This window comes from Mus musculus, chromosome 6, assembly GCF_000001635.26.
Source record: "Mus musculus strain C57BL/6J chromosome 6, GRCm38.p6 C57BL/6J".
Classification (NCBI taxonomy): Eukaryota; Metazoa; Chordata; class Mammalia; order Rodentia; family Muridae; genus Mus; species Mus musculus.
Window position 1 is genome coordinate 37,905,812 of NC_000072.6, and position 19,704 is coordinate 37,925,515.

At 39.0% G+C, this 19,704-nt stretch overlaps 1 protein-coding gene across 4 annotated transcripts in view; it reads left to right on the forward strand.

Annotated features, from left to right (window-relative positions):
- Trim24 (tripartite motif-containing 24) overlaps positions 1-19,704 on the forward strand; it is a 97,635-nt gene that overhangs the window by 35,001 nt on the left and 42,930 nt on the right. For 3 of the 4 annotated variants that reach the window (NM_145076.4, NM_001272064.1, NM_001272076.1), the window contains exons 3-5: positions 2,406-2,553; positions 9,354-9,486; positions 13,563-13,679. In NM_145076.4, coding sequence (NP_659542.3) covers positions 2,406-2,553; positions 9,354-9,486; positions 13,563-13,679 — 398 coding nt within the window. The remainder of the gene's footprint in view (positions 1-2,405; positions 2,554-9,353; positions 9,487-13,562; positions 13,680-19,704) is intronic. The other variant, XM_006505895.3, reaches the window with a different exon arrangement.

The window sequence follows — 19,704 nt, forward strand, 5'->3', positions numbered from 1 at the left end:
CAACACTGTCATGTGGCCTTACTTGATCTGACCCTTGCCTGTCTTGCTACCCGCTCCTTCTCTTCCAGTCTTCCCCTGCCCGATTCCTTTTGTAAAGTGCTGCTTGCTTGTTTTCAGTTCTTTAAAGCAGCCATGCTCTTGCTTGTTTTTTTGTTTTGTTTTTTGCTGGTGCTCTTCTCTGACTAGATGATTCCCATCTAGTAGCTTTCATAGCTTGGTGCTGACCAAGTCTTCTTAGGAAAAGCTTCCTTCTGTGTGTCCATTCATAAGCCCTAACCACTTTGTGTCCATTTCCTATATTGGGTCTTCTGAATAGAAGTGATCATTGCAATCATGTGCCTTTCCCATGTAATCTTCAGAAGAACTCAAGAACTATGTATCCTTAGGGCTGGCGAGATGTTTTCAGTGGTTAAGAACACTTACTGCTCTTCTCAAGGTTCTGTGTTCAATTCCCGGCACCCACATGGCAGCTCACACCTATCTGATGCCATTCTCTGGTGTGCGACATACATGCAAAGTACCCATACACATAAAATACATAAATAAATGTGTCTTTAAGATTTGTATCATTACCTTCATTTTAACGATGAGTTCTGTATCCTGTTCAAGACCATTGTTGTAGTTAGGATTTCTAGGTGGAACACCACGACCCAGAGTAACTTAGGAAAAGGTTTATTTCACCTTGAAATTCTACATCATAGTTCATTATCAAGGGAAGTCATAGCAGACACTTAAGGTTGGATCACGGAGGCAAGAACTGAAGCAGAGGCTACCCAGAGATTTCACTGCCCGTAGTGAGTTGGGTCCTCCTACGTTAATCCTCAACACCCAAAGACTTGTCTACGTGCCAGTCCTTTACTTTCCTTCTTTCTTTTCTTTATCTTTTTTTTTCCTTTTCTGTTTTATTTTATGTGTATGGGCTCCTAGCCTGCATGCCTGTCCATGTATCATGTGAATGCAGTACCCACTCAGGCCCTGGATCCTCCAGAACTACAGAGAACCCCAAATTGCCCCATGGGTGCCATAAAATGAACCTGGGTCAAGAGCAGCCAACATTCCCAACCACTGAAACATTTCTCCAGACCCTCAATAGCTTAGTATTATGGAGGCATTTTCTTGCCAGGCTAGCGAAGTGGCTTAGTGGTTTGCTCTTCCAGAAGATGTGGGTACAGTTTCCAGCATCTACATGGTGGCTTACAACCGTTTGTGACTCTAGTTCCCGAGGATCAGACACTGGTTTCTGAACTCCACAGGCACTGCACACACGGACCACACAGACATCCTCACAGGCAGGATACCCATACACATAAAAATAAAATAAATAAAGGACTTGAAATAATCTGTTTTCAGATGTCTCTACATTCAAGTCAACAAAAACATCCAGCTAATAACCATTTAGCTAACTCGTAGGATAACTTTATTTTCACTTGTCCTTCCATCCAGGAGGATTGATTGTAAGCACCATAAGGACAGAGGCTTCTGTGTACTCCTCCTACTGCATGTTCAGACCTAGCCTAGTATTTGGAATGACTAGTATACTGGATTAGGCAGAAAATTTTACTTAAGATTAACTTTCTAATATTTTTGCTTTATTTGTAATTTTGCCAACATAATGCATGCATATATACCACAAGCATTCCTGGTGTCTTCAGAGGTCAGAAGAAAGCACTGAAGCCACCATAATTGGGGTTACAAATGGCCATCAGCAGCCATCTGAGTGTGAGAACCTGAATTCAACATTTTGTATGAGAGCAACCAGTGCTCAGAACTGCTGAGCCATCTCTCCAAATCTTTTCTTTTTTAAGATTTAATTTGTTTTTGTTTTATTTATTTTTATTTTGTATGTATGAATGTTTGTATGTATGTATGTATGTTCACCATGTATATGCCTGGTGTTCACAGATCTCCTAAAATAGGAATAACAGATAGTTGTAAGTGATCGTTTGGGCGCTGGGAACCAAACACAGATCATCTATAAAAACAACTTATGCTCTTAACACTGGAGCCATCTCTTAAACCACTTGAAATGAATACCATTTGCCTAGTTCCTGGAATGTCTAGTCTATCAATCTAAAGAGAAAAATGTGCTTAAATAATCTTTGTCCAGTTTAGTGTTGCTTTTATCCTAGAAGCAGAAACAGCCAGGTGTCTTATGAGTTAATGTCCAGCCTAGTCTAAATAGTAAGTCCCAGATTAGCCAAGGCTGCATAGTGAGACCTTGTCTAAAAAGGCAATTCTTATGGATAAATATTCATTTTAAAATACATATAGTTTAATGCATACTATCAATTTTAACTTAGGATAATATAAGAAAACTGATAGTCTATTTGGTTAGTGTTTCATTCTTTTTAATTTTCTTTCAACAATTTATGTGACCAGATTCCTCCCATACCTTTTATTGTTAGGTATGTACAAGCTGTGAAGACAATGCAGAAGCTAATGGGTTTTGTGTAGAGTGTGTTGAATGGCTCTGCAAGACATGTATTAGAGCTCACCAGAGGGTGAAGTTCACAAAAGACCACACAGTCAGGCAGAAAGAAGAAGTATCTCCAGGTAATGAATCAGGTTTTTCCACACTTCTCCTTATCTCTCTCTGCAACTGTAACTTTACATTTACTATACTGATTTATTTTGATACCGCTATAAATAATACATGTACTTTAAAATATACTTTTTGAATCAAAGAAATCAACATTCTATTTGAAATTGTACTTAGAGGTATTATAAGTATGAATTATATATTGAATCTTGCTTTAATTTATATCTCCAACTCTCCTGCTTCTGTAAATTCAATTTGGTGTAATCAGAAGGCAAACTAAATGAAATAAAACTTTGCTTTTGTAAATCGCACTGAATAAGAGTGAAGACCATTACTTAAATTCTTTGGCTGAATTATGCAAGCTTTATTATCTCAGACAGAGCTTACCTCCCTAAAGAGAAGATGAGCTTTCTATAGCCCAGAGAAGCCCTGCAAGACTAGGGTATTTTCAAGGGTTGAAGATTTCTAGAGGAATTTTGGTAATATTAGGAATTTGGATGAACATTTCAAAATTATTTGACAGAACATCTTAACTTGTCAGAGTCCAATTCGTAGAGTGTTGTCACATCCCAGAAACAGGTTGAAGCACAGTCAATTTGAATTTTGCAGCAAACAGAAATGAACTTGTTCTGACCTTATAACAAAATGGCTTCCATCCTTAAGATTGAGCAGGCTGGTCCATAACTAAGGAGCCAGCTCTCCAGCCTCCCCTTAACATAATGTTTTAAGAGTTCTTACATATCTTTGTTGTTTTTCCTTAAGATCTGCTTTTTTTCATGTTTATCCTTGAGTCAAGCAGTACATGAACCTCCTTTTACATTCTAGATTTTTGCTAAGTACTAGAAATGAAAATGCCAGATGCCTCTTGTACTACAGGAGTATCTAATAAAGAATATAAGCAAATAAATAATGAGAGTTGGGCTACCAAATTCTTTTGGAATACTTACAAAGAGTACCAACCTCAGATTTAGGGATTTAAGTTGGAAGCCTAATAATTTCAGGTGAAAGAGCTCTAACTATACAAATTGAAGAGTTGCTTGGTAGCATCAATGTTTCATTTGAAGTATAGACCATGAAACTTGCTCCATTCTGGATATTGGTATAGACAATTGGACATGTATAAGGTTGGGTTAGCAGGGCAGGTATTATAGAAATGGAACAACATAGGAAAAATCATATAAAGGCATATTGAACTTTTTGGATTTTAACTGGCTAATGGAGTACAAAGTCTTAATTAATAGGGTAACTATTGGATATAACTGATAAAGGTATTAGTAATATAAGCATTATTATAGTAAATTAAGTAAATAAGAGTGTTTAGAGTGGGATTGGTGGGTTGGTAAGTATAGAAATAGAATAGTAATAAAATTCTACAGTGTGGCTATGGATAGGTAGTTAAAATGAAGCAACAGTCTCTGGATTATTTTTGGTTTCACATGCTTGTAGTCTCAGCAATTGGGAGAAAGAGCAGAGTGGATCAGTCCTGTTGTCTAGGTTACAGCCAGTCATTCATAATCCAGTCACCTTGGTGATTAGCTCAACTGAGGACCAAACCTTCCAAACCGGGAGCTTTTGGGGAGAGGGAGGGAACATTTCACATCCAGACTATAACAACGACTAAAATTTTCTATGGTTATTTTTCTCTTTTCATTGTGAGTTTTATAAATTTTTACCATTTTCTTTTTAACTTATAGGGTTAGTTTGGTTTTATTTTTGTCTATAGAAATAGCTCTTTGAATATATTTACCCAGTTATTTATATCACTACCCTTTAGTCTATCAATCTTGTTTCTTTTCCTTTCCTTTCCTTCCCTTTCTTCTCTCTCTCTCTCTCTCTCTCTCTCTCTCTCTTTCTTTCTTTCTTTAAGACTTCTTTTTTATTTACATATGTGAGTACACTGCAGATATCCTCAGACACACCAGAAGAGGTCATCAGATCCCATTACAGTTGGTTGTGAGCCAACATGGTGCATGGGACCTCTGGAAGAGCAGTCAGTGTACTTAACCGCTGAACCATCTCTCCAGCCCCCTCCTTTCTTTTCAGTTACCTTAATTTTATTTTAAATTTCTATTACTAAAGATGGGTGTGGTGATGCACACCTTTAATCCTAGCACTCAGAAGGCAGAGGCTGATGGATCTCTGTGTGAGTTTGAGGCCAACCTGGCCTATATAGCAAGTTATGTGACAGCCAGAGCTGCATAATTGAGAGAGACCTGTCTCAAAAACAAAAACAAACAAACAAGAAAAACAAAGGTTTTGGTTTTGGTTTGTTTGTTTTGTTTTTTAATTACTAGGATAGGCGAGTTATATGCTTGATGTGTTTTAGGATCTGTTCTTGAAGAGCTTGGGCTTTTGTTTTTATTTGCTTTCTACATTGGTTGTTCTATGAATGACTGATATTCAATGTAAGTTGCTGCATAGTGTGATTATGAATTCACGAGTCGATTACAGTGAAGAATCGTCTCAAGCTTCTGACCTGCTCAGGTAGCATGTGGCTGTGGCCTGTGCTAGCATGTCCTACTTATGAGGATTGGACCCAGGGCTCATGACTGCAAGGCAGACAGACAGACAGACAGACACTCTATCAACAAGGCTGTCCCCCAGCACCTGCAAGAATTCTTTAAAGGAAATTTTTCCCAGTTCTTTGCTTTTACTACTTTTTATTGTCAACTTTTTACTAGGTAAAATAAGTCTATTATTAACTCAGTTTTCCTTTCTGGTTACTTCTAAGGTTTTTCTAAAACTTCAAAATCATATAAATATTTTAGTTGTCTCTAAATTTAAATGTAATAAAGTTTACCTATTATGGGGGGAAAAAACTTAAAAAAAAAAATAGAAGCCATAAACTCTACATTTAGAGCTGAAAGGGTTTGTAGCCCCATAGGAAGAACAACAGTATCAACCAACCAGAGCTCCCAGGGTCTAAACCGCCAACCAAGGAGTACACAGAGAGGGATCCATGGCTCCAGCCGTAGATGTAGAAGAGGATGGCCTTGTTGAGCATCAGTGGGAGGAGAAGCCCTTGGTCCTGTGAGGGCAGGGAGGCAGGAATGGGTGGGTGTGTGGGGGCATACCCTCATAGAAGCAGTGGGAGGGAGGATAGGTTAGGGGATTTCCAGGGGTTGGGAGGAAATTGGGAAAGGGATAACATTTGAAATGTAAACAAATAAAATATCCACTAAAAAAGAAAAAAAGAGAAGTTATAAGCTCTACATTTAGACCTGAAAATGTAGGGTTATACATTTTTTTCAAAGAAAAGAGTCCATTTAAACACAGATTCATTATTAGAGCTGGGAATGTAGCTCAATGATAGAATGTTTGACAAGTCCCTAGAGTTCAATTCCTAGTATCACAATCGTTGTTTTTTTTTGTTTTTTTGTTTTTTGTTTTTTTTTTTGAGACAGTGTTTCTCTGTATCCCTGGCTCTCCTGGAACTCACTCTGTACACCAGGCTGGTCTTGAATGCACAGATCTACCCCTGTCTCCCACCACTGACCGGAACAAACACCATCTTGATAATTTTATTATTATTATTATTGTTAAATTGTGACTATGTAAGTGCCTACAGAGGTCAGAAGAAAATGTGTGGACTAGAACTAGAGCAGTGGGCAATTTTGAGCCACCTGATGTGGGTGCTGGGAACCCAACTGAGTAATGTCCTTTATAAGAGCAGTAAGTGATCCTGACTGCTGAGGCATCTCTCCAGCCTCTCAAAGGAATAAAATAGGCCAAATAAAAAAATTAACAAAATATTGACACATGGGATTTAGTAATTCTAAGGATAAGGACCTGAGTTTAGTCACTAATATCCACATTAAAAAAGTCCAGCATGATGACTCTTGCTTGTAGTCTGGGCAAGTGATGGAGCATCAGGGAATGGGGATATAGACATCGCCAAGTATTGCTTATTAGCCAAGCAGCCTCACTTGTTAGACAGCCCTAGGTTTAGTGAGAGACTCCACCTCAAAAACAGTTGGATGGCTTCTAAGAAATGAAACCTGGGGTTTATCTATACACCCATGCTCACATGTGTACACATGTACTGTACATATATGTACCTAAACACACATGAGCACACATAAATAGTTTAGAATATATGAACTAAAAAAATTAGACATCAGAGTACTCTCCTCATATACTCTGGTCAATAAAAGAAGTACAAGTAAACAGAAAGTATATAAGAAAATGTCCAGCAGCCTAAGTCATCAGGAAAATGTAAATGAAATTACATTTATATTTTATCTCGTTGCAGTCAGAATGGCTATGATTTAAAGAAAGATCTGGCAAGGACAGAGGGAGAAAAGAACTCTTATAGTATTGATGGGAGTATAAATTTGTTCACTCTTCTCACAAAAGTAAACATAGCTGGGGCTGTACTCAGTGTGAAAATATTTGCACAGCTTGTATAAAGCTCTAGGTTTAATTCATAGAACTGAGCGGAAGGGATTCACCAATGAAAAATACAGCCGCCTCATAAGTGGTAGTATGTCAGTATATAACAGACATGCATACTCAACTATGACCCTATTCATGAGAGCCAGTTTATGGAACCAGCCCAGGACAATCCACAACTTTATATGAAAATTATAAGCCGGGCGTGGTGGCACATGCCTTTAGTCCCAGTACTCGGGAGGCAGAAGCAGGCGGATTTCTGAGTTCGAGGCCAGCCTGGTCTATAAAGTGAGTTCCAGGACAGCCAGAGCTCTACAGAGAAACCCTGTCTTGAAAAACAAAAAAAAAACAAAAACCAAAATTCTATTACATATATAGGGGTACTTTCCCTGATGAATGTTTGTGTACCACCACATTAGAGCCTGGTACATGAGCAGACCATTAAGAGGACATGAATATCCATGGAAGTGGAGTTAGAGAGGCTTATGTACTGCCTGTGGGTGCAAGGCTGGAACTGAGGTACTCAGGAGGATTGGCAAGTATTTTTCATTGCTGAGCCACCTTCCCAGTCTTAGTCTACATAATTTGATCCTCTTGTCTCATGTAGAAAAGATTTAGTTTATACTCATAAGGACTATCTTAAAACTTTTTAATTATATGAATCAATCTCTCTCTCTCTCTCTCTCTCTGCCATTACATGTCTGTTTAAATTACTCCTTAATTAAAGTTTAAAAATCTTACCCATTTTCCTTAAGAAATGCTTAATAACTGTTTTGTGAGACTTTTTCTCTTTGACAATCTTATTTATTTTGTGTATGTATATATGTGTGGACATCTTGTGGGAGCCTGTCAGGTTCCAGCCTCAGCTTTAGAGAGGGACCCAAGGAGGGGGCGATGGGAGCAGCGGAAGAATGACTCAGAATCTGTGATGGGTGCAAGCTGACAGCTCTGTGATCTGTTTCCCATAGTGCAGAACAAAGCCCAGTCTTTTATAAAGCTACTTTCTTAGAAATTGCATATCAGTTTAATCATTTACCCCAGGTTCCCTTTTGATCATTCCATGAATCAGCATTTTATGACCTTAGCCCCTTGACTTCTAGAAACTAAAATACAGAGCACATTCAAGGCAAATGAACCAGACAGCAAGTAAGTTTTTTTTTTAACATCACAAGTCCTGTGTAGTTCACTAGGCACAGCACTTGTGGTTGCCAAGTCTAGTAATAGAGGCTATTTTTATGTGAAAAGATTAACTTTAAGCATAATATTTTTCATAATATTTTTTTCAATTTAGTGAGCTCTTGTTTGTGTTGATGTAAGCAGTATTGTGGCTCATTTTTATAATTCTTAGCTACCTTAATATATTCTTTTAATCTTTAGAAATTTTTCTTTTTCATTTTAGTAACTCAGAGGCTTATTATTGGAACATATTAAGTGATCTAAGAAAGTAGGACTATCGTTAATTCATAATCTTTTTTCTTAATACTAGACTTCTTATTTCTCCCCATCCTCTATTTGGATTACACATTTTAGGGAGTAGAATATCTGGATCAAATTTAGTTGATGGCTTCTGTGGAGGAGATCAGCATTTTACCACTAATACTATAGAACCATCTATCTGAGCCTTGCTTTGTAACTATTCTTTTTACTTTCATGATTCAGGCTCTTTCCTCTATTGATAAAATCATGTCTCCTTTAATATTTTTCTGACTATACTAACTCATTAGTGTAGCTCCTTCTGTTCTTTCAGGTCCGTGAAGCCCCTCATACAATTCATATTGCATTATTATATTTTGAATACTTGAGAAATCCTGTAAAGAATAGCTCTTACACTGATTTATATATTTTGAACTCATGTTTTCAGAATTCTTTCCAACAGCCTTAAGGGCTGTCCTGAAGGTTACAGCATCATCATTTTTGCTGAGCATCACCAGACACGTAGAGTTGTACTGTTTCTGATTATCATTAGAGTCTCTTAACCTTGGCAAGGAAAGCATTCCTTGAAAGAGAGACATGAAGTAAAATAATATACATTATTATGCAAACAAGCCTTATGACTCAGCCACCATCAGCACTTAAAGAGACCCATGTCCTGCTGGCTCTTCTCCAGGGACTGGAGCCCTGCCACGCCATACCTTCCATGGCCATCCCAGAGCTAGCAGGAGACATCTTGTGGGAGTTGGTTCTCCTGCTACCATGTGGGTCCTGGGGGTTGAACTTAGTTCATGAAGCTTGGAGGCATATGCCTTTAGCTACCAGCCTTGAAAATATTTAATATTTCAAAATCTGTAATGCAGTAGTAATTAAGTGCATAGATGAAACAAAGGTACTTCTTTTATATCAGTGGAATTGAGTAGAAATGGACCTCTAGTGATTTAATAATCAATTACAGTCATTTTCTTTCTGCTTTCTGTTGTTTTTACAGAGGCAGTTGGGGTGACCAGTCAGCGACCAGTGTTTTGTCCCTTCCATAAAAAGGAGCAGTTGAAACTTTACTGTGAAACATGTGATAAACTGACCTGTCGAGACTGCCAGCTGCTAGAACACAAAGAACACAGGTACCAGCATCTTTTGTTATCTTCAGATCTGCAGTGTACCTTTTATGTGGCCTACAGACGTCTACTGCTTCAGCTAAATGGCAATTTGTATGTGTTTTATTTGGCCAGAGATATCCTGGCTTACACAGGGTTTTCTTTGTTGGTTTTTTGTTTTTTTGTTTTGTTTTGTTTTGGGTTTTTTTTTTTGGGTCTGGGCAGTACATTGAAGGAATGCTAAGCATTGTATGGTGTTTAGCAGCACCCTAGTTGAATACTAGCTGCACCCTGTACTCCTCTGCCCTTATAAATGACAGTTAAAAACAATTTAAAAATATTTAAAACATTACCAAATGTTCTATGGGCCAAAATCAGTCCACATTGAGAGTCAGTTTCTTATAATGCTGTTTTTTAAAATAACAAGATATTAGTTGCTAGTGTCAAAAAATGAGGATGTTGTGGCCCAGGATACGCCCCGCAAACCACATGAACACCAATATCAGTCAGGCAGAGATAGTTTATTGAGCATTTGCCCTAGGACTGATTGATCAGGGCTGCAAACCAGACTTGGGAGCTGATTTCAACCCCAAGTCAGGATCCTGCAGAGCTTTTAAGCCAAAAGTCCATAAACACCTGTGCCAAGTTATTCCTCCAGTCAGGATTTAGGGGTGGGGTTTCCTTGGGAACATGTCTTTGTTGTACACTTATCCTGCTCCCATTGGTTGGGGTATTCAACTGTGGCAGGGGACTTGCCTATCTAACATTCATGTATGTCTTAACTTGCCAAACCGGATATCAGTCACCCACATACATGTCTCTTTCTGCCATTGTAGGATGTCAGTTTCCAGGGAGGTCTTAGGAACTTAAACTTTATTTGACCTCTACTCAAAATGGAAGTCACATCCAAAATAGCTTCATATATTGGTGCAGGTGTCTCTCTTATGTTGGGGTACATCTCAGGGGCAGATTATAAAGGCAAGAAACCATAAAAGCTCACATACAGGCCCAGGAAGTGCTACTGGGTGGTTGGTTTGGATCCAAGTTTACTGTGGCTAACTATACAAAGTAATTCTGACTGACTCCTATTGTGGTTTGTTTCCAAGAACACCAAAGCACAGAACATAACAGAATATGCAATCAATTTGGACAAGAGAAAGTTTCCTTGTAACATTAGTAATAGCATGAAATGGCTGGGTAGACAGGCAGCAGCAGTTACGCGGGCCTTAACAGAGGAGACTTTGTTTTGGTCAGGTTTTGGTTTGGGTTTGTTTGTTCAATTTTTTGTTGCTGTTGTTTATGCATAGTCTCACTATGTAGTCTTGTCTGTTCTGGAACTGTGTAAACCAGGTTGATCTCATACTCAGAGGTCCATCTTAGTTGTGTGCCACCAGTTGTGGCTGGCTTTTTAAAAATTAAGTTTATTGTTAGAGTGTGTTCCCATATGTGCCAGCCTGTGTGTGTGTTTGGGAGTCAGCTCTCTCCTTTGACCTGGGTTCCATGGATCCAACCCAAGTTTTGAGGTTTGCATAGTAAGTGCTTTTATCTGCTGAAGTATCTCACTGGCCCTGACTACTGTAGATGTCACAACCTAACCTCATATTGTACTTATTTTCTTCCTGGATCAGGCATAACCTTATTATTAGAAAGCAACCTTTTTCTCTAATAAGTCCTGTACGTGGTATGTATGCATATACTACACACCAAGACCCTTTTAACTTTACTTCTACCTATGATTTTAATTATTCTTACTGAGGCTATACCAGAGATAAAACCCCCCAGGTTGAAATACTTTTCACCTTTATTGGTTTTTGTTTTTTTTGTTTGTTTGTTTTTTTGAGATAAGGTCTTTATCATATAGTTTTGGCTATCCTGGAACTCAATACATAGACCAGGCTAACTTTGAACTCATAGAGATCTACCTGCCAGCCTTCCTAGCACTAACACCCAGTTTTACAGCTCCATTTAACATTAAGAATATGTTCCTTGGGTACAGAATTCTAGGTTTACAGTTATTATTCTTTCTAAAATGGTCTCATTATGCAGCAGTACCTATAGATCAAGATAAATTCAGACTTAAAGAGAACCCCCTGCTTTAGTCTCCCTAGTGGAGACTAAATAGTGAAAGCACTTTACTATTTTATTTTTTATGTTTAGAAGTGGAGGAGGGGAAATTCATGTTTGTGGCACACATGTGGAGGGTAGAGGACAGCTTGCAGGAATCCCATTTTCACTCCACCATGTAGGGCTCAGGACAGAACTGGGGTTTTCTAGTTTGAGGATAATGGGGCTTCCTCCTCCTATGCCATCTCACCAGCCTAAAGTTCTTTCTGTGTTGTATACGATGACTCTCTCCTCATATGGTTTTTTTCTATTGTTTACCAAAGTCACCCATCTTGACTTCCTGGGTTGATAACTGTAGCGGTAAATCTCCAACCCTAATAAGCCCTGGCAATGAAAGCACAACTCAATTAATATGAATATATGCTGTGAGACTAGATAGGGCAGATCTACCGCTATACTACCATCTTCCCCATATAAGAGACCCCTTAGAACTTGTTTCTCCAGGCCAGGTGCTTCTGCTCCACTTTCCTTCTTCCTCCTCCTCTGTCATTTCTTTCTCTCTCTCTCTCTCTCTCTCTCTCTCTCTCTCTCTCTCTCTCTCTCCTCTCTCCTCTCTCTCAAAACCTTCAGCTCCACCATCCCCTCTTTCTCCGCCCAATCACCAGCTCTTTATTTATCACTAGCCTTTATTTATAAATTAATGTGGGAAGCAGGTTTACAGGAAATCACCTGAGTGCTGACTCATTTCTTATTCACAGCCCCTCACAGGACAACAGCATTAACAGCAAATACAGTTAGCCCCAGGGCTATCCATAACAGATAACTACTGCTAAATTCTGAGTCCTATTTTAGGTCTTTAGGTCACTCAAGGCTTTAATCAGAAGGTAGAATATCAAACGCCTTTCCCCATTTAACAAAGCCCCTTACTGTTTAGATATTATATTGAGAATGTTTATCCTCAGCAAACTTCCATGATTCTGAAGTCCCAGAGCAGTTAACCTATTAACAAATTTGCTTATTTTCTGTATTTAATACACTCTTGAAATAAAGAGTACCTAAAGACTTCTTTGTTGAATAATAATTTTGTTAATGATCAGCTGACTCCATTTTTCTTCCTTTTCCTAGTTAAACAATGTTATAATTTGATTTATTTCTTTATTGTTCCCTGTGGTATTTTTCTCTAATCATATACCAAGCTAAAGGTCAACTTGTTTTGTTTTTGTTTTCTAACGTGTTCTTCCTCTATAATCTTGTCATTTGCACATTGCAAATTGTTTCCATTGTTTCATGGTATATTCTGGGAACTGATTGGCCATAAAACTACAACAAATAATTTTCCTGTGATCATATAGCTAACTAAACTATGAACTGCAAACACTTCACTTTGTAATCAAAGGTCAGAGCCCAACTATAAAATGGCTCCCCTGCTTTTGGCCACTTCTCTCTCCTACTTCCAAGGAGACTGCAAGTTTGGCTCAGCCATACAAGAAACTTTTACCTTGTAACCTTGCAGTGTTTACTACTGGTTTTCCACACCACAAGTTTGAGGAGATGGGCATTCCTGCCTTTTTAAGACTTTCTGGGTGTCCATGCATGTACATCCTTGCGTACCACATTATGTGCAGATGTCAGGACAGCTTGTGAGAGCTCTCTCCTGCCATAAGGGTCCCAGGAATCAAAATCAGACTTGACATTAGCATCTTTACTCATTGGGGCCATCTTGGCAGCCCACATTCTATATTTTCCAAGGTTATTTTTATACTTTTTATATTATTTCTCTTTCTTTTGAATCACCTATCTATGTGTGTGTCTTTGTATGTACGTGCATATAGATTCAGGTCTCCTGGAGACCAGATGAGAGCATCCCCTGGAATTGGAGTTAGAGGTGGTTAAGAGCAGCCTCTGCAAGCTTCCTTAGCCAGGATCATCATCTCTCTAGCCCCCAGAGTCTCTCCCTTACAGTGTTTGTTTTATTTTTAACTTTTGAACTTTCTTTGTATAGATATTTATATGAAGTTATTTGCTTATTATTTCTTCAGGTATCAATTTATAGAAGAAGCTTTTCAGAATCAAAAAGTGATCATAGATACTCTAATCACCAAACTGATGGAAAAAACAAAATATATAAAGTATACAGGAAATCAGATCCAAAATAGGTAAGTGCATTTATGACACTATACATCATTGACCTGTAGTAAATGTATACATTTCTAGATTTTCTTTTCTTAACTTACTGTGAAGTATCTTGTAAGTAGGAGACACTGCTCTATGTGTCTCAATAGTGTTCATTGGGGAAATTGTGTCAGCTTTTGTGCTGGTCATCTATCATAACCTATTACTCTTTCTTGAAGCAGCTAGGGGACTTGGAATTTTGTTTCATTTTATTTTGTTTTGAAACAGTTTTGTGGGGTTTTTTTATTTTAAGATAGGGCCTCACTGTAGAGTCCTGACTGTTCTGGAACCCACTATGTAGACCAAGTTGGCCTTGAGTTCACAGAGAGCACTTAATTCTGCCTCCCTAGTACTGCATTTAATGGCATGTATCACCACACCCGATGGGTTTTTGTTCTTGTTTTTGTTTGTTTGTTTGTTTGTTTGTTTGTTTGTGGTGGCTTTTGTTATAGGTATAATTCCATTACCTAAAAGAAATTCTTTGGTTTTTCAAGACAGGGTTTCTCTGTGTAGCCCTGGCTGTCCTGGAACTCACTCTGTAGACCAGGCTGGCCTTGAACTCAGAAATCCGCCTGTCTCTTCCTCCCAAGTGCTGGGATTAAAGGCGTGTGCCACCACGGCCTGGCTGTTCTAAAAGAAATTCTTAAATGCAGTCTAGCCATTTTCCAATATTCCAGTATTGGTATAATTATTATGTATTGTATAAGTCATTATAATATATTTATTGTCACATTGTGTTCATATATCTTTTCATTTTTATTTTCACCAGATTGTGCTATTTATTTATTTTTATTTGTATGTTTGTGTGTATGTATATATACATGCTGTACGGGCTAGTTTTGTGTCAGCTTGACACAGCTGGATTTATCACAGTAAAAGGAGCTTCAGTTGAGGAAATGCCTCCATGAGATCCAGCTGTGGGACATTTTCTCAATTAGTGATCAAGGGGGAAAGGCCCCTTGTGGGTGGGACCATCTCTGGGCTGGTAGTCTTGGTTCTATAAGAGAGCAGGCTAAGCAAGCCAGTGGAAGCAAGCCAGTAAAGAACATCCCTCCATGGCCTCTGCATCAGCTCCTGCTTTCTGACCTGCTTGAGTTCCAGTCCTGACTTCCTTGGTGATGAACAGCAGTATGGAAGTGTAAGCTGAATAAACCCTTTCCTCCCCAACTTGCTTCTTGGTCATGATGTTTGTGCAGGAATAGAAACCCTGACTAAGACACATGCATTGCTTTCAGAGGCCAGAAGAGAGTTTTGGATCCCTGGATATATATTACAGAAGGTGTCTGATGTGGGTACAGAGAAATGAACCCAGGTCCCCTACAAGAGCAGCAACTGCTACAGCCTCTTGCTGTTTTTAACCCTTTTCATTTGTATAAAGATTCAAATTAACAATATACAATTTTCTTTTACGTATTCTAATCAGAATATAGTATGTTCCGTAGATATAATAATTAGCTTCAAATTGTTATTCTGAGTAGTTGAAAGTTGAGTGACTGTGATGATCAAAGGCAGCAGCTGTGAGATGATTCTCAATCTCTGTGAGAGTTACCCTGGATTTCTCTACTGTGTGTATGGTGTGTCAAGGTTTTGTTTTGTTTTCTTTTCTTTTCTTTAACATACAGATGTCCATTTCTTCTAATATAATTTGTTCAAAGCACTAGTCTTAGCATTTCTGTAGAACTTCAGTTGACTGCAGAAGTATAGAACAATTCTAGGTTCTGGATTGTGTTCCATTGTGATTGTTTTTTGGGGGGTAGTGGAATTGCTTTGTTCTGTTTCATTTCACATTTTCCACTCTCAGGATCATAGTAGCTTTTATAAGAAATCTTAAGATCAGATACTATGAATTCTCTAAATTTGTTTTCACTTTTCCTTTTATATATATATATATATATTTGATCCTTGTTAATTTCACACCATCCACTCCAACCCCCTTATTTTCCAGTCCTTCGATATTTACCCTCCTCCACAAAAGAAAATTAAGCATTAAAATTAAATCTAAAAAAAAAAATCTCATCGTGTAAGCTTCAGTGTGCCATACTGTGTCATACAGTACACCCTCCTGTCCAACAACTTTACTTGCAGATGTTCATTAGAGGGAGTCATTGATCCGTGGCCTCTGGCTTCTGCTATGCCATCAATACTGGATCCTCACTGGGACTCCCCCAGCATTTCACAAATGGGGTACATATTAGGATGGGCCAGCTCAAACCTCTGGATCTGGGCCTGGGTAGGTTGAGGTATTCAGCCCATCAGCTTTCCCACACCTACTCAACCAGAGCCAGTTCTTCCTCCACTGCCGGGTGAGGTGGGCCAGTTCACCCTAGCCCATGGCCTCATGCGCTAACCTAGACTACTGACAGCCATTGCAGCCGCCTTTGATAGGAACACAGCCACAGGCATCAACCTGGTCCCAGACATCACCATGGCCTCGGGTGGCAGCACAGGCCTCTCACATCAGGCTCAGCACACCTCCAGTTCCACCTCTCTTCATAGTGCACAAACCACTCTGTTTCTATTGTTCTCCCATCTCTACTGCACACTTGGTCATTATAGTGGCAGCAGACTGGGCCTCTGGCTTCAGTTTTTACTTTTTGATAGTCATATGCATTTTCATTCTGCTTTTTGAGGCGGCGTCACATGTAGCTAAAGCTGGGCTTAAACTTTCTATGCAGCCAGTGCTGACCTTGAGTTTCTGATGGTTCTTAAACCTCACAAGCACTGGACTTGCCTGACAAATACAGAAGTGGATGCTCACAGCCATTCATGGTACTGAGCACAGGGTCCCCAATGAAGGAGCTAGAGAAAGGACCCAAGGAGCTGAAGGGGTTTGCAGCCCCATAGGAGGATCAACAATATGAACTAACAGGTACCCCCAGAGCTCCCTGGGACTAAACCACTAACCATGGTAGAACTCATGGTTCCAGCTGCATAGCCTAGTTGGACATCAATGGGAGGAGAGGCCCTTGGTCCTGAGAAGGCTCTATGCCCCAGTGTAGGGGAATGCCAGGGCCAGGAAGGGGGAGTGGGTGGATTGGTGAGCAAGGGAGGGGGGAAGGGGTTGGGGAGGGGGACCTTGGCGGGAAAACCAGGAAAGGGGGTAGCATTTGAAATGTAAAGAAAATATCCAAAAGCCGGGCGGTGGTGGCGCACGCCTTTAATCCCAGCACTTGGGAGGCAGAGACAGGAGGATTTCTGAGTTCAAGGCCAGCCTGGTCTACAAAGTGAGTTCCAGGACAGCCAGGACTACAGAGAAACCCTGTCTCGAAAAACCAAAAAAAAAAAAAAAAAAAAAATCCAAGAAAAATAAAATAGATCTTTTTTTAAAAAGAGGAAAAAATAAACTAGCCAATCTTCTACTAATAAATAAATAAATAAATAGATTCCTTAAACAAAATAGCATTGCTGTGTAGGTGGCTTTGGTCTTTGAATTGTGGTATTAAAGAATCTTCAGGTTGGTGCTAATTGTCCTTTCCTTTCCTTTGATTGTCCCTTTCTTCTCCTTTCTAAGACATCCTCTTGCATATGAGGCATTACCACCGCAATATATCTTACCCCCTATTTCTTTGCAGCCTACCTGATTGCAGAGGATGGAAATTACGCTAATTTTGATATTACTTTATTTTAAACTATGGCAATATTTCCTCTTACTCATCCTATTGTAACACTGAAGATGAGTGTGTGTGTGTGTGTGTGTGTGGGGTTGGCTTGTTTTGTTTTTTGAGACAGGGTTTCTCTGTGTAGCCCTGGCTGTTCTAGAACTCACTCTGTAGACCAGGTTGACCTTGAACTCAGAAATCCGCCTGCCTCTGCCTTCTGAGTGCTGGGATTAAAGGTGTGCGCCACCACCGCCCAGGTTGATTGAGTTTTATAAAGTGGTTGTTTGTACACGTGCCTGATTTCCTTAATTCTGAAGCAATCTTGATTTCAAACAGTTAACTTGAAGTTATAGCAGATACAATCTCTTCAATTGTGACCTTAAATGTTAGAGTGGTTGTGGGAGGAGCAGGCAAGAAAAATAAAGGTTTATTTAGTTATGTGGAACAGAGTGTGTAGACACAAGATACCTCCTGTGTAAGCTGTTCCAGCTGGTGGGAATGATGCTCCTTTTCCTTTCTGTCCATTTCATCTCCATTTTTCTCTTTAAAAAATACTAGTTTCATAAAACATAAACGTAGTTCAAGCCAACAAAGGATTCAGCGAGGCACTCAGGGGAAAAAAAAAAGACTATTACACACAACTGGGTTCCCAGCTAGTGCTGAAGAGGGGATCTAGCCCTCACTAGAAACTTCCTAATCTTATGTGCAGTTGTATGAGTTCTGAGACAGAAAAGTGCAGCTCCAGTTTCTTAAAAGAGCATCTGTCTGCAAGGTCGTGCCTTCAAGGCAGTTTGACAAGTGCCACTCCTAAGAGGAGGGCAGGACTTTTAACAGTGCAAGCCGCTCTGATGAGTGATTTTAGAAAAGCACGACATCAGCAAACAACAACAACAAAAAAGGTTGTAATTAAGTCAGAGTACAATTCTGTCTTCTTTATTTTCCTGTACTGTCTAGGAGAAACAAGTTAGTAAGCTGTCTATCTTAAAGTCATTAAATAACACTGAGGCAGATCCCCTCAGCTTAATTTATTTCTATGTAATTTAATATTTTCTTGAGGTGGTCCGGGCAAGTGTCAAAACAGGCAGGGAAACCAACTGGTGAAAATGAAAATTCGATTCAGTTTGACTTCATCAAACTGGATCAAACGTCTTAAGAGTCTGATGCTAGGCACATTACTGCAAGCATATTTAAACACAATTGCATTTGGGAAAATTTTTGCAGGCAACCATCATTCCAATTCCAGCTGCACAATAACACTAAAGATATGACAATATAGCAACTGCTTTGCAAAGTACATGTGACCTTGAAGATGGGTTCTATAGCTAAAATGCCTAGAATCTAGTATGGTTTGCTACCAAGGTAGCATAGAGGTCACCAGGCCATAAAATACATGTAACATCTTTCCTAAGGATGGCTTCTGCTAGGGACCTCCTGGTCTGGACTGGGTTGAAGGGAGACACAGAGTTGGACGCAGGTGTAGCTTTAAAGACTGATAATCTTCAGATGTTCTAGCACTCTAACTATCCTGAATGCTTGTTGATAACTTCTAAAAAGTCCAAAAAACTTTTTAGCTCATTATGAGGGTTAAAAGCCTTTAGCTTACACAACTAACACCTGTAGTGATGGGCTGAGGAGGATTAATAAGTAAAGTAGCCTTTAGTTCTATCTCCCCAGGAACTGTGCTACTCTAACTCCCAACCTGCTAGTTGAAGTTGCAGGAAGAAAAAGGGACACTTTGAAAAGTAATTTTAGACTTTATTTCTAAGTGCTCTCTAAAAAGTTTTCTATGTAAGTTCTCTAAGAAAGTTCTTCTCTAAAAGGTTCTCTCTAAAAGATTCTCGAAAAAGGGGCTCTCTGCTCTCTGTGTCCTCAGCATTTACACAGCTTTCAGAATACATGATCACATGGTAAAAAGTTCACAAGTTTACACATAAATTCAAGTCATAAATTGAATAAGACGTTTAAAACAGAGAATGCTTACATGCATATCCATTAAGAGTAAGTATCTGGTTAAACATCCTTTATCTGTCATTAGCTCAACCGGTTCATTGAAAATTAAAACCCATTATTTTTGTGACTAAGGTATTAGTGAAGTTTCATATAGATAAACACAGTCAGTATTTTATCTTCTGTCCTTACACCTATAGTAAACCCTCAGTTCCCTTTTTATGACCTTTGGTTAATGGTTTTACAACCTCTTGGAATATGCTCTAAATTGTAGGTGCCTGCTTGCTACCTCAGAAGCAATAAACACTTGATTGACACTTGAGGATTGGCAGACATCTCATTGAAGTTTTAACATCAGAAAGGACTTAATATCAATCCTATTGTAAAAGATCTTAATAATTACTAAAAAAAAATTAGCAATTCTTATAGGATCATCATTAAGAATTAAGAAATCATGTTTGTC